We start from the raw sequence: 12,479 nt of genomic DNA, 5'->3' as shown, positions 1-12,479 counted from the left end.
TTTTAGTGTGCAATTTGTCTTCACTGGTTACATGACAAAATCCTCAAAGTTGTCAGTATGCACACCAAATCCAATATGCAATAGTACAGGGTCAAACACAAACATTTTGTCTAAAATGAAACTCGATCCAACTTTCCTCTAAGCAAAGAAAAAGTTAAACATTTTGTAAACAAAATAATGTTCACTAAAAACACAGATCCTATTACTTCTTCCTCCAATTAATTAAATATTGCACATGCTCCAGAGATGGCAGAACATATGTTTTTGTATTACCCTCAGATCCTACGCTCAGCCTCTGATTGGTCGGCTGGCATCAAGAACCACGAGGAGTCCATCCACAACGCGTACGTGCAAGTCATCCTGAACAGCCAGCACTTCATTTACATAGAGGTACTTTCTGTTAAAATGTAAACAAAATATTTAAGCTGCTAAACTTCTGACACCAAGTCATTTTCTACATTTCATACAAACGATGAATTTAAAATTTAGAAAAGCAATGGAAAAATGTACTTCAGTCTGTCAAACCTGATGCATTTTTTTAAATGTTGCAGCATATGAATGTGTTTTGAGCACATATAGAAAGGTAAGTTCTTGTTTGTTAATACAGTGGTTCCCAACCTGGGGGGCGGGGGGGGGGGGGGGGGGGCGCCAAAGATCGCAGGGGGGGCGCCAGGCCTCAGATAATTTAAGGCCAAATATCATATTTAGACTTTTTTTTTATTTTTTTTTATATAATTGTAACGCAATACATGATTGTCACTAAAAGCCTTGTCTCTACATTACAATAAAAAAATAAAAATAATTGATTAATTAATCTGAATAAAAATTCAAGTTAGTAGCTATTAAAGGCATAAAAAGACAGCAATGTATAATTCTTTCGTTAATAGAAATGTTTCTTCTGCCCGTAAAGTGTCCAAACCAGGCTTTTCTGGATAAGCGTATTTCTAAAACATAGTCATTGTCCATGCCGGTTTCAGTTGGATTATTTGTCACAGTTGCTCCGATCAGATCGGTCTCCTCCATTTTGTAGATTATTTACAACTTTAGAATCCACACAAACACATTGGCAAAATCCGGCTTACTTTGAGCATGTGTTTTAAACAGTTTAATCCCTTTGTGAATTGTTTCCACTTGCGTCGTCCTTTAATTTCTTCATACAGCGGGAATCCAAATGAATGAATCCTGAGTCCAATAACCATCAAAGTCACTCAATAGTGCTCCTTAATTACGCTTTCATCCTCCTTTAACAAAATACTTCACATTCATCCAGTTTGTGACAGTCGTTGTAGTATTTTTGAGACTTTGAAACTTGAATTACCGCCGTTGCACCCCCCCAACTTCCAACACGAGTCATTTGGGGGGGCTCTTGGGAAAAAAGGTTGGGAACCACTGTGTTAATAGATGTGTGTTTTTTTGCTTGTTTTTCAGAATCAGTTCTTCATCAGCTGTTCAGACAACAGATACGTGTTCAACAAGATAGGAGATGCTATTGCACAGCGCATCATCCAAGCATTCAGGTAACACACTCAAAAAGATATTACATTTAATTTACACACACTTTGTAAACTTCTGTATGGCTCTGTCTATGTTATGTCTTATCAGAGCACACACATCCTGCACAAAACGCAGGAAAACACAAACCTGACCGGATTTCTTCCTGAAACTTTGGTTGAATAAACAATCCTTTTATAAATGTTTTTCTTGGTGTAATCTAATTTAAAGGAAAAAGCTTAAAGTGTTGAAACCAACTCCCTTTTGGGGAGAATTAAATGACTTTCTGCTTTTATTCACTCCTTTCTCAGGATTTTCATCTCTTGGGTTGTAAAACTGTTCAAGTTCACAGTATTTATTTAGTCTCATTATATTTTCTTGCTCAGCTCGGATAAACGGAAGAGTCTGCCTCCTAAACATCCCAAACGGCCTCATAAAATACTCTTGACAGAAGGAGATTTGAGCCAGACTAATACATCACATCAGCCACAGATGGTATCAGTCAGTAACAAGATATTGCACTGTTAAAATGCCAAAAATGTGTTTGTTTAAAAGGTGTTATCAACACACATTTTATACACCAAACTCCTTTTTTCAATGTTAAAATCTGTTGAGTACCCGGTTAAACTTCTTTAAGATCTAAATGAAAGGCACTGTTAATAATGACGGCTTCCAACTCAAACATTGAATCTTACATTTGTAAACATGTTACCTTCACTGACACTATACTCAGTGTGTATATGTTTCCTTTGGCAGTATGTCATGATCTTGTCCTCCTGTCCCAACATGACTCAGTTACACAGTACTTTGAGCAGCATTTTAGATTTTCCATTGCACCAATCCAACAAAATGTAAGCTGGAACTTTGTAAACATTTTAAAAACACTGATCTGCTATTATAATCGTAAATTAGCATCTGATCAGTTGTTGTTGGTTCCATCCAGCTTCTGAATACATGTTTCATAAATAAACCACATCAGTATATTTAAAATGTCCCCCTCTCTGTTTGTGCTGTCAACTGTTTCAGGGAGGGTAAAAAGTACAGAGTGTACCTGGTGACGCCTCTGCTGCCGGGCTTCGAGGGAGACATCAGCACCGGAGGAGGCAGCGCCCTCCAGGCCATCATGCACTTCAACTACAGGTGTGTGAGTGTGAATGAGTGTGTAAGACAGATAATGCAGCTGCCACTAACCCACCTGCTGCCTGAGTTTCCTTGATTAGGGTTAAATCCAGGTTAAAGAGACTATAGCCACACTTTGACGTGTGTGTGTGTGTGTGTGTGTGTGTGTGTGTGTGTGTGTGTGTGTGTGTGTGTGTGTGTGTGTGTGTGTGTGTGTGTGTGTGTGTGTGTGTGTGTGTGTGTGTGTGTGTGTGTGTGTGTGTGTGTGTGTGTGTGTGTGTGTGTGTGTGTGTGTGTGTGTGTGTGTGTGTGTGTGTGTGTGTGTGTGTGTGTGTGTGTGTGTGTGTGTGTGTGTGTGTGCTGCCTTTATTGTACAACAGTAAATGTTGCTGCATTTGCATCGAATTTGCTTGAATACCCAATGAGAAACAAATATATATATATATACTTTAAAATAGTTATAAATAAGGCTTGGGACCTGCACAATTTATTTTCCAATGTGATCTTGCCTAATCTGGCCTCTAAAAGTGGTACGTATCAAATAATAGTTATGACTTGTATTCAATTAAAAAAAGTTAATTTAATAAGAACAATCAATAAACTTGTTTCAAAGCTTAATTAAAAAAACAGTGTTTTAATGATGTGTATGTGTGTGTGTGTACTTCCCATTCATTGTCTGCAATCCTGGGTAAACACTCCCTATGCAAACAGAGTGACACACTCAGGTGTGTGTAGTGAGGAATGTGGATCTCATGCTCCTCTCTGTCTGCAGGACGATGAACCGAGGAGAGCACTCCATCATCTCACAGCTACACAAAGAGAGTAAGTAACTTCCTGTTTACTCTTAGCGACTCACAGCTGATTGGTCCATGTTGTACAGGCTGTATGTACAGTGCAGCCGTTTTAAAAAAGGCAAAACACCCAGCTCCTCTTTTATTTCATTACAATAAATAGCTATCAGTGAATAAACCGCCTAATTAAATATGATCCTAAATGTATTGGATGGAAATATTGAATATAAACTTGTTTTATAAGTATTATTTAAGGATTTTTTTATTTAGACGTTTAAATAATGTCACATACCAAATGTTTTATTGAATATAATATTTTGTTTATTTAAAAATGTTATGCTACCATTATTTTAGGAATGATGGATTATCAATGTTATATCGATATTCATTTTAAACTTAAATCTTTAAAACATTCTTACATACCCATTGAGAATTGCAATATATAATAAATGTGTATTTGTTGTTACATTTGTTTTATTATCATAATATAATAATGATGTATTATTCATTTATTTTTTAATTATCATTTAAAAATCTCAAATACACATTCAAATCTATAATGTAATATTTTGTTTATTGATATTTTTTATTAAATGTGTAATATCCTTATTTTTTGCAGCTTTGACAATTCATCATGCCCTACATTGAGTGTTAAAATTAAATAAAATATAATTTGTAAGCCAACACCCTCTTTTTGAGAACTATTTGTGTGTTTGCAGTGGGAGACCAGTGGATGAACTACATCTCCATTGCTGGTCTGAGGACTCACGCTGAGCTGGAGGGGAAGCTGGTCACGGAGCTCATCTACGTCCACAGCAAGATGCTCATCGCAGACGACAACACCGTCATCATCGGTATTTCTCCCAAACCTTCGGCTGCTTCTTACATTTCTCCATTACAAGATTAAAAGATGACAGGTGTAAGGAATATTCCCCTGACACGGCACTGTACATGTATAATAGAGGAGAGGGAAACAGAAGCTGCAGAGGGACAGATAAATGGACATCTTGTTATTTTAGAGGAGGCACAGAAGGAAAATGACAAAATAAATGTTAAAAGCAGGAAGTAGCAAAAAAGCTGGGACCGGTTTCAGTTTCCGCGGCGCCACTCGTGTTAAAAATATTCAGTAATGGAGATTGAAAGCTGCAGATAAAAGGAACCACAAGATGTTACAAACAATAGGTTTGCTGGTTAGGTCTTTTTGGCTTGTGAACCTTTTACTTGTTGCATGTTTTTGAATTACTTACACTTCTCAGATTGTTTGATTAAAGATCATTTTCAAAGACCTTGAGATGAAAAACTAACTAACTAACTAGCTGAACCTGTTTTTTTATCTCCTCCCACAAAGATACCAGTACGAGGCAGGGACAAAATAAAATAAACAATGTTAAGAAAGATATTCACACTATGACTTTAGAACATTTAATAAACCTTGAGAAGTTACAAATCTCACACATTTTATAATATTATGTGGAAATATAGTATGTGAAAATCAATAATAGTTGGTCCATCTCTGGTACAAACTTCGATACCATTAAACATAGCTAAAAGATATAATGAAGAATCATTCATGTTCATGCCTTTTCATTTATAAGTGTCGACCCATTTTGGAGTAATACATTTCGATTTAAAAAAATGTTTTTAATGTACAGGCACTTTTTTTCTATATTAGAAGTGAAAGAGTTTTTTTCCCACAGAAAATAATAATGCAGTATTAGATTTCCTCAATTTTTGTATGATCTTCACCCTGTGGTCTGAGATGAGGTGCAGCAGCGCCACCTGCTGGAGGACACTTTGTGATTTATCCTGTTTTCTCTCTTTGTGTTTCGGCAGGTTCTGCAAACATCAACGACAGGAGCATGCTGGGAAAGAGGGACAGCGAGGTTGCGGTTATCGTGGAGGACTCTGAGATGGTGCCGTCGGTTATGGACGGGCAGGAGTACCAGGCGGGAAAATACGCCCTGCAGCTGCGCCTCGAGTGCTTCAGGTACTGAAAACATCCGGAATCCTGCTTTTTAAATGTCTTTATTCATGTTTTCATTAATTTGCTTAATTATTATTACATTTAAATGTTTAAGTAGCAATGTTATTTACTCATCGTGTCTGCTTGTTGCCAGATATCCAGCAGTATCTCAGCGTTTCCTTCAGTTTTTTGTGCCTCTGTCTCTCTGTCAGGATGATTTTGGGCGCCAACACGGACCCCTCCATCGACGTGTCGGACCCCATCAGCGAGACGTTCTTCAAAGAGGTGTGGACGGCCACCTCCGCTCGCAACGCCACCGTCTACCAGAAGGTGTGTCGGATTTTTTTTTATCATATTTATGTTTTATTTATCTTTTTATATCTGTTTTTACTAAATGAAGGATTTGAATGTGAACACTTGTGCCTTAGGAACAATACTGTCTAATCTGCAACCACAATTTGTGCTTAAAAAATATCTATTTGATTATTGTGTGTGTTTTTGACTCAAGGCATTATTACAACTCCCCATCACCACCTTTTTTATTTATTTTCCATTTCCCTAATTTTACTCTATTTTGTATTTCAATGTTTTTGTTATTATTTTAAAAAAAGTATTATTTACTAACAGCAAGGTTCATCTGTTTTTCAGAACAAAATAATGTTATAATAAATGTATAAAATGTATAAGTCCAACATTGTTTAAAAAACGGATTTGTTGTCAGGAATGTATTGTCAGAATTGAATAATTTTGAAGTTTTGTTCCTCCTTCTCTTCTCCAGGTTTTCCGCAGCCTACCGTCCTCTGACGTGCGGAACATTCTGGATCTGGAGGGCTTCCTGGCCGTGCCCGGTCTGTGCACCGAGGACCCGGCGCGAGCTCAGGAGAAGCTGAAGAAGATCCGCGGCTTCCTGGTCCAGTTTCCTCTCGACTTCCTGTGTGAGGAGAACCTGCTTCCTCCCATCGGGTCCAAGGAGGCCATGATGCCCATGGAGGTGTGGACCTGAAGAGGAAGAACCCCAGCCTATACGGTCATGTGTTCACACTCAGCAAGAGGAAGGCCTTCAGGTGGATCAAAACACACTCTGGTGACATTTTGGAGGTCAAAGTGGCAGAAAACAGCTTTTTCTTTTTGTTTAAGCCCAAAAGTTATTTGTATAGCAGGCAAAAGAGATAAAAGCCTTATAAGCAGATGTTTGATATCCTTTTCCTTATTTGGGTTGTAATTGTTATTTATTATTAATGTAAGTGGTAAGATAACCAAGCAAATAATAAAGAAACTTTGGACAAGTAAATTAAACTAAAATCCTGTAATCTCGATTATAAACATCCATCACTTTTTAAAGACCGACTTCATCTCTAAATAGTGGTTTAAGATCATCTGGATAAACTGTTTTAATATTTTTTAAGTCAGCGGTGCCAAAATTGTCTTTTATTTTAGTTTTAAATGCAAAATTGTACAACAAATCTAACAGCAGAAACAGCAATTGAATTTATATATTTTTTCTAATTAATTTAAATATTAACTTTAGCCTGTAAGCCCCAAGTTGGTGTTTCTTTCCCTGTTGGAACTACTATTTTCGGGTGTAGCCACAATCTAAGTGTTGTTCCAAGGGGACCAATATTACAAATATACTCCAAGTTGTAATAAATAAAACGTTTTCCTTTTAAGATGTTCAGGGTCACAGCTGCTGATCCTAGAGAAGATCTGCATGTAACACTTGAACAACAGCAACAAATGTTCTCTTTATTAAGGAAAATAATAAATCTATATTTTTTTAGTTTTTCTGTTTACCGCCAGCAATGACTTCCAAAATGGCGTTAGCTGTGGTTGTGGACAGAGCCTCAGTACCAGCAGTGCCACTGAATGCACATTAATTACAATACACTTAAAAAACAAATGCAGAGACTTTCAGAACTCATATGCATAAATAATACATTATTGTTATAAAACACACATGTACATGCAAACACTGCAAGAAGTGGACCAGAAGACTCCGCAGTCCCTGGACTAAAGTTTACAGAATATAGTAGAAGAAGAAAGGTAAAAATGGATCCTCACCATCAGAATATCACTTTATCTCCTTCTTTAAACGTTTTGCTCCTTCTTTCTCCAACAACACTATGCAACGTGTAGGACCGGCAAAAGACACTAAAATAACTTGAACTACCTGCACCTCAGCCACCTGGCAACGCACCCCCAGCGCCGCGCCTCTCCCATTGCAACCTCTCCTCCTTCTCCCCTGTGGATGCTCTCCAAGTGGTTCAAACTGGTCAGCTCGGCCAAGACCTCCACCTGCTCCCTGGACCCCTTGCCCACAGCCCTGATCAAGGACTTCCTACCCCCCCTCTGTCCTTACATGGTGGTCATCATCAACGCTTCTCTGGCTCCTGGTATAGTCCCCACCAGCTTCAAAATGGCCTCAGTCACCCCCATTCTCAAAAAACCTGGCCTGGCCCCCGACGACCTCCACAACCACCGGCCAATCTCCGACCTTCCCTTCCTAAGTAAAAGAGTGGTCGCCGGCCAACTCCATCTGTACATGTCCAACCATGAGCTCTATGATCCCTTCCAATCCGGCTTCAGACTTCAACACAGCACTGAGACCGCCCTCATCAAGGTCACCAACGATCTCCTCATTGCTGCTGACTCTGGCCGCCTCAGCATCCTCATCCTCCTGGACCTCTCTGCAGCGTTTGACACCATCTCCCACACCATCCTCCTCACCCGCCTATCTGACCTCCTAGGTGTCACTGGCACAGCCCTGTCCTGGTTCACATCCTATCTCCATAACAGGGAACAGTTTGTAACCATCAATGGCTCAAATTCACCCCCCTGCCCCAGTCAACCACGGTGTACCCCTGGGCTCTGTGCTTGGCCCCCTCCTGTTCACCATTTACATGCTCCCCCTCGGCCAGATCATCCGCCATCACGGACTCAATTTCCACTGCTGCGCTGATGACACCCAATTGTATCTCAGCACTACTCCATCCTCCCATCTCCCCCCTCAGTCTCTCGTCAACTGCCTGCACGACATAAAAACCTGGATGTCGTCCAACTATCTCAAACTCAACAGCAGGAAAACGGAGCTCATGATTTTGGCACCCAAGGCGCTGCTCCGGAAGGTTGGTGACTTCATCCTTGAGGTTGACTGCTGCTCCATCTCCCCATCTCCTGAAGCCCGCAACCTGGGTGTCATCCTTGACTCCACCCTTTCCTTCCACTCTCACGTCAAGTCTGTTACCAAATCGGCCTTTTTCCATCTAAGGAACATTTCCAGACTCCGACCGTCACCCTCGTAGTCGATTGTAGAAACCCTAGTCCATGCGTTTGTCACCTCCCGCTTGGACTACTGCAATGGTGTCCTATTTGGGGTCCCCAACAAAACCTGGGTACTCACACATACAAAACCGTGGCAGCACATCACTCCCACCCTCATCCACCTCCACTGGCTGCCGGTCAGTCCCGCATATCCTACAAAGTCCTCCTCCTCACCTACAAGTCCCTCCATGCCCATGCCCCCCAGTACTTATCGGACCTCCTCCTCCGCCCACATGCCCCACCCCGGAACCTGCGGTCTTCAGACTCTGGCCTGCTTACCACCCCCCGTACCACCCTCAATTCAATTCAATTCAAAACCTTTATTTATCCAGGTAAAATCCCATTGAGATCAATGATCTCTTTTTCAAGGGAGACCTGCAGCAGTAGGTTCCACATGAAAACATAAAAACATAAACAACAAAAGGACATCATACAGCAAAACCTGCGAACCTTCGGGGACAGAGCCTTCAGTGTGGCAGCCCCCACCCTCTTGAACGCTCTCCCTGCGGGGATCCGCAACATCCCCACGCTTGACGCCTTCAAAAGTGCCCATCTGTTTGCTAAGGCCTTTGGCCCCTAATCTATGTGTTATTTTGTCTCTGACTGTTTGTCTGACATGTTTGTTCCTACTCCTGTTCTTCTTTGTAAAGCGACCTTGGGTCTCATGAAAGGCACTATATAAATCCAAGCTATTATTATTATTATTATTAATGAAGAAGCCGGATGTCGCCATTTTGTCTCATATTTCTGAAGACTTGCTTTTAATATTTATGTCCAAAGTGCCAAAGATGAAAGACTGTTGCCTGATGTTGAAACAGAACATCCTTTATTTTACATTCCTCATACTGTGGAACTACGTTAAGCCTTAAGTGACCTGTTTTTATGCTGTTTGTAGCTTTTTATTTCACCAGTCTGTAATTTCCTGATCGGTTTACTGGAAAGAACTGGAAAGGGGAAATGTGTTTTCTCTTTTTTTGCTTTCCAATAAACTGCCAGGAAATTGCAGAAGTCTATAAAGTGCTATGGTTCCTTTTTACAACTACACAACCCATATATTCATGCATGATAAGTTTACTACAATGCTGTGTTTCATTTGATGTCAGAACATGGGAATACATAAACAACAACCAACTTTATTCAACAGGAAACATTTGTTTGTTTGGTTAAGTTTTCGCATTCTACGTGCAAATGTTATCAAAAGCTTTGGCACCTTGAGTTTCTGCTGCTCCCTTGTGGCCAAAAAATATCTGTATTTGCAGGTTTTTGTGGTTATATCAAGCTAATTGAAGTTTAACTTTGATAGTTTTTTTTTAAAGATACAAACGATAGCCTTCCCACTGTAAACTCGATGTTGCAGCTATTGATCAGATTTTTTGAAAATATGCTGTATGGATTTCTATATTTCTGAAATATCTTGAATGCAGCACGAATGTTTCTCAGTGTCTTCCTCGTGATCTGCATGATGCTGTTTTTTTATATATATTTGACCCAAAAAACAAACTGGATGATACTTGTAGTTGACCGCATGACAGCAGCTCGTTGCCATTCAACATTACAGATAAAACGCATGAACCCTGCAATGGTCGCCTTTAAAGCCATGGACATTATCGATGCTAACAGTGTGCCTGTCTTCAAGCTGTGTGTCCTCCAGATACACCTCTCTACTGTTAATATTTATGGATAATGGGATGTTAAATGTGCTTTTTAATCTTTTTCTCTACCTCCCTCTGTTTCTACCTCCTGCTCCAGTGCATGTTTTACATCTTGGTGATAAAAATCAGCAACATGTTCAGTTACCCCACAATTCAGCCAAGTAGAATTGTCTTAAAAAGGCAATCCATATGTTAAAAGTTTGCGATTATGTGCAATAACAACCATCTAAAAGAAAAGGTCTAAAAACAAGCAAACACCGAATTCACAAAGGTGGGTTTAATTTCTTTTTGATTATTTATTAGTGATCAGGACACCCTGGTGTTATTGAGGTTGAGAAACGCTCTCCTGTGTCTTCTCTGTCTCTGGCTTTTAATCACTGTCTCTATGAAATTGCACTATTTGCACAGACTCTTGTTTTCTTGTTGCGACCCCCGGAATGATCTGCAGTATCAAGTCAAGTGTTGCTTTTTGTGAAATGATGGAATAAATAAATTATGTAATAAAATATTCTTCAGTTTTTCATTCAAAATGTGTCCTTGTGGTGATACTGTAGTTATACAAAATTGTTATAAACATGATAATCCGCGTACACAAACAACAATTCCACTTTGTATATGATTTGTTGTCAGCACTTTTAGGGTGTTATTTATAGACCTCATATAGTGAAATGTTACGTAAACTAAATATATTAATCAGTAAATACTTTACAGGTTCATAATTTGCGTAGTCTGGTATAGAAAGAAGAACATAATGTTATTTAAATGAATTTGTCTATGATTAAACTACCAGAAAAGAATAATCGGTATTAAGTCAAATAAGTTATTTATATATATTGTGTTTCATATATTTTAGCATTTGTTTATTTAAGATAAAGTTGTAACATTTCGTTTATTTTAATCCAGACCATAAACAGAAAACGGAAACATGTCTGGTTCGAAAAACAAAAAATAATATAATGATTGCAGACACAAACATCAAATAAAAATCGCTCAAAAGTGCTGTCAAAGGATATTTTCTGACGAATAGGCAGTGTCATTATTTTGAGGCTTAAACTACGAACCACTCTAAGCTAGAAAGAGGGGGCATTGGCTGAAGCAGAATCATAAAATGTAACCATTTTTTAACCAAATAATCAGGAGCTTGCATCAGACAAAGATAAAAGTCACAACAGGATTATTTCAGAGCATGAAACATTTGTATAACTCCCCTTCTCTTCTCTGAATAGTTCTCCCTCTGCTCTTTGCCCCTGTGCTTCTAAATAAAAATATGTCACTGATGCAAATAAAAAACAACTTTATCCTTAGAAAACCTCCTTTGTCCCGACTTAACTCTCATTACACCACATGATGGAGCCAAAGAAACACAATCTGAGTCCTGTTTGCAATTATCCAGTCACTTTCATCTTTAAGGTCACTAGATGTGGGACTGTTTATGTTGCTAATGCTGTTGTAAATGTCACTTTGTTTTGTTTTCTCTTACATGACTATGCACTGCAAACATTTTTGTTTTGTAATTATTTATTTTACTTGTTCGAAATACATTTATCAATCAATCAATCAAGGTTAATCTAACCTCAAATCTTGCAATCGCACTTGCATTTGAAATATGTGAACCCACCCAAAAGCCCACTGATCTGGAGACATTAAAATGAACCACCTTACAATGCAGTGCAACACAATGCAAATCTGTGTGAAGCTTTTGATGTTGACAGAGTTCATTTTAATGTGTGTGTGCGTGTGTGCCTTTGCATGACATAACTGAAGAGGGTGTGTCCTGAGAACTTATTGTCGGTAAGTACTGTAAAAGGGAACGTGACCTGACTCGCACTCCTTAAACATAGTGTAGAGTTATTTGCTTGTTGAGTGGAAGGACATTTTGTTATTCCACAGTGATTCAGGTGTAGGCCTACAGTATGTGGAGATTTAAGGACATGCACAGAGAGAAACAGAACTTATTCTCGGAAATGTTGTGACTAACTTTGTAAGCTGACATTACAAATGAACATTTATTCATCAATTACTCACCCAGTTTACCTGGAATTTGTGACAACACTTAGTTTTCCTCGCATGCCTCCACAGTTACTGAAGAATACAAAACAAATGTAAAAACATTTTAAAAAAATGTTTTGCAAAAATTAAAGATGA

The 12,479-nt window shown here is 38.9% G+C and overlaps 1 protein-coding gene across 4 annotated transcripts in view; it reads left to right on the top strand.

Moving 5' to 3' along the window:
• Window positions 1-10,864, top strand: part of pld1b (phospholipase D1b) — a 38,230-nt gene extending 27,366 nt beyond the window's left edge. For all 4 annotated transcript variants that reach the window (XM_079661929.1, XM_079661926.1, XM_079661928.1 and 1 more), the window contains 8 exons: window positions 280-390; window positions 1,429-1,517; window positions 2,518-2,631; window positions 3,383-3,432; window positions 4,121-4,255; window positions 5,235-5,388; window positions 5,577-5,694; window positions 6,143-10,864. In XM_079661929.1, the coding sequence (XP_079518055.1) occupies window positions 280-390; window positions 1,429-1,517; window positions 2,518-2,631; window positions 3,383-3,432; window positions 4,121-4,255; window positions 5,235-5,388; window positions 5,577-5,694; window positions 6,143-6,367 (996 nt within the window). In that variant the 3' untranslated portion in view covers window positions 6,368-10,864. The remainder of the gene's footprint in view (window positions 1-279; window positions 391-1,428; window positions 1,518-2,517; window positions 2,632-3,382; window positions 3,433-4,120; window positions 4,256-5,234; window positions 5,389-5,576; window positions 5,695-6,142) is intronic.
• Window positions 10,865-12,479: the final 1,615 nt, after the last annotated feature.

The sequence above is a fragment of the Notothenia rossii genome (assembly GCF_949606895.1).
Source record: "Notothenia rossii genome assembly, chromosome: 12".
Taxonomy (NCBI): domain Eukaryota; kingdom Metazoa; phylum Chordata; class Actinopteri; order Perciformes; family Nototheniidae; genus Notothenia; species Notothenia rossii.
The sequence above is the reverse complement of the archived record's forward strand: the minus strand, read 5'-3'. Positions and strand labels throughout refer to the sequence as shown.